The sequence below is a fragment of the Chinchilla lanigera genome, unplaced genomic scaffold (assembly GCF_000276665.1).
Source record: "Chinchilla lanigera isolate Chin_1 unplaced genomic scaffold, ChiLan1.0 scaffold00042, whole genome shotgun sequence".
Lineage (NCBI taxonomy): Eukaryota > Metazoa > Chordata > Mammalia > Rodentia > Chinchillidae > Chinchilla > Chinchilla lanigera.
The window spans coordinates 1,765,819-1,768,529 of record NW_004955443.1 but is presented as its reverse complement, the minus strand read 5'-3'; the positions used below and the strand labels follow the sequence as shown (position 1 = coordinate 1,768,529).

Sequence of the window (2,711 nt, the reverse complement as noted above, 5' to 3'; positions counted from 1 at the left end):
ATTTAACAAGAATATTCGGGCACCTTTGTCAGTAAATTAACTTAATTCATAAGGTATATATATATATACCCATATCCACTGATGTATACTTAAGATAAGCCATAAACCAGACTTTATTAATTCTAAAAGTATTTGTCCTTCGTAATCCCCCGTAATCGATATCCACTACTACAGCATTGCTTTCAGGCACTACAGTGAGTACACAAAAACATTTTATGGTTACAAACATATTTTATTTCTTCGGTTGTGCTACTTTTAAATGAACAGTAGAATGTGTACATAGCAAGCTAGGTTTGAAACAATTCTGTATTATAGTAACAGTGGTAATTACTTTTCTTTCCACTCTTTTGGGATAACTCGGCCAACAGGAGATGGGTTCCACTTTATTCCCATCTGCGTAGTAAAAACTACCCAGGTAACAACACAGAAAATGGTGCCACTAGCTAGCACAGTGTTGCCATATTTGTCATGAAAATTTGGTGAGTGCTTCATATGGGTCTGTCCTGATGCAATTCGCTGAATGGTTCCACTCCTGCGAATATTGAGTAGTGCATATTTGGCCAAGGGAAACATCATGAAGGTGTGACAGGACTACAGTTGATTGCAGCTACTGGTCTATTTCGTTGCTCTCAGGCCTGGAAAAACAAAACAACAACAAAAAAAAATGGTAACATCATCAGATTAGTGTTGTTTTTCCCTTTCTGCATGTTTTGCTTGTACAATCCCTCTGAGCTTTTATATCACAAAACTCAACTCTACCACTGGTTACTTTTATGAACCTAGGTAGCTACTCAACTCCTCCTTGCATCAGTGTTAAATTGAGATAATAACCTCCAACACCAAGGAGTATTATAAACATTACATGTGATAACCCGAACCAAAATCAACAAAGTAAATACACAATAAATGTTAGCATTAGTACTCATCACAAACAAGTTTGGTCTAGAGATAAACTTCTAACATAAGCATGTCTAAAATGGCTATGAAACATCCCCAACTTGCCCACTAGTCTAATGCCCTCTCTTCTATCAAGTATAAAGACTTTTTTTTTGTTTGTTTGTTTTTTGAAACAGGGTCTTGCTGTGCAGTTCAATCTGGACTAGAGTTAAATATGAAGTTCGAGGCAGGCTGGCCTTGAACTCACAGCAATCCTCCTGTCTCATCATCCCAAGTGTTGAGATTACAGACGTGCACCACCACAGCTGGCTAACTATACATTTTCGAGTTTCAGTTAGAATTACAAGCCAGTCACAGTGTAGGTCACTGATGCACTCCGCCTCAAGCTTTCATTCTCCCCCTTCCCTCTCTTTTGGCTTTAGTTCTCCTGGTAAAATTCTACCTGCCTTTCAAACTGCAGCCTGAGAGCTCCTGTGAAAGATTTCCCAAACTTTCCCAGGCTGAATTAAGTGCCCTGGGCTCTGGGCTATCACATCCAATGAGAGAAAGGTTATAAAAAGCACTGTAGCCCAGAGACAAGGGGGCTTATTGCAAGGTTTCTAGAGCAGTTTTCATTAAAAAAAAGTTGAACAGAAAGTAGAGTTCCAAAATACTGTCTCCAAACACCCACAACTTCCTAGATACCAGTATCTTCCACCAGAATGTACATTTGTTGTAACGACATTCACTGTTATCACCCCAAACTGATACTTTGTATTAAAGATCACTTTTGGTGTTGTACACTCTTTGGAGTTTTGACAAATATATAATGATGTGTACATACCCTTAAAATATTATACAGAATGGTTTCACTGCCTTAAAAATCCCGCCCTGCTTCTGTCTATTCACCCTTTGTTGTCCACTAACTCTTGTCAAGCACTGATCTTTATAGTGAAACCACACTTTTGCTCTTTTCCACAATGTCATGCTGTTGGAATTACACAGAGTGAACCCTTTTTAGATTGGCTTCTTTCATTATTGCTATGCATGTCAGTTTCCTCATTGTCTTTTCAGAACTTGTTACCTCATATTTCTTTAGTGGTGAACAATATTCTGTTGTCTGTATATACAAGTTTATTTCTGCATTCCCGCATTGAAGAACACCTTGGTTGCTTCCAAGTTTTGGCAATTATGAATAAAGCGGCTAAATGTCTGTACACAGGTTTTTGGGTGGACATAGGTTTTCAACAAATTCAGATAGATATCAAGGAGTACAACTGATGGATCATAGAGTTACAGTACGTTTCGGTTTTTAAGAAGCTGTCTGAAGCTGCCTGTCACACTGGTTGTACTAGTTAGATTCACCCCAGCAACAGTTCTTGTTGCTCTGTATCTTTATGAGCATTTATAGTAAGTGTTAACATTTTGAATTTTGCCTTTCTAATAGGTTTATAGGTTGTTTAATTTGCAAGTCCTTAATTGACTTATTATATTAAGCATCTTTCCATATGTTTATTTGCCATCTGTCAATCCTCCTTGGTGAGGTGTCTTTAAATCTTTTACCCATTTTTTCATCAAGTGATTTTTGTTTTCTGTTAAGATCTCTTTGTATATTTCAAATAACAATACTTTGTTGCACATGTCTTGTAAATATTTTCTCATAGTCTAAGACTTGCTTGGTCATTTTATTGTCTTTTTATTCTCTTCCAATGAACCATAAGGTCTCCAAAGCAAAAATATAAATTTCCATAAAGAGTCTGATGCAGAAGCACAGAAAGAACTTTGAAATAATCCAAAATATAAATGTAGGGCTGGGGATTTAGCTCAGCGGCAAA

The 2,711-nt window shown here is 37.1% G+C and overlaps 1 protein-coding gene across 3 annotated transcripts in view; it reads right to left on the bottom strand.

Annotated features, from left to right (window-relative positions):
* Positions 1–211: 211 nt before the first annotated feature.
* Positions 212–2,711, bottom strand: part of LOC102030009 (cytochrome c oxidase subunit 7B2, mitochondrial) — a 118,232-nt gene continuing 115,732 nt past the window's right edge. For all 3 annotated transcript variants that reach the window (XM_013518038.1, XM_005391898.2, XM_005391899.2), the window contains one exon: positions 212–635. In XM_013518038.1, coding sequence (XP_013373492.1) covers positions 328–576 — 249 coding nt within the window. In that variant the 5' untranslated portion in view covers positions 577–635 and the 3' untranslated portion in view covers positions 212–327. The remainder of the gene's footprint in view (positions 636–2,711) is intronic.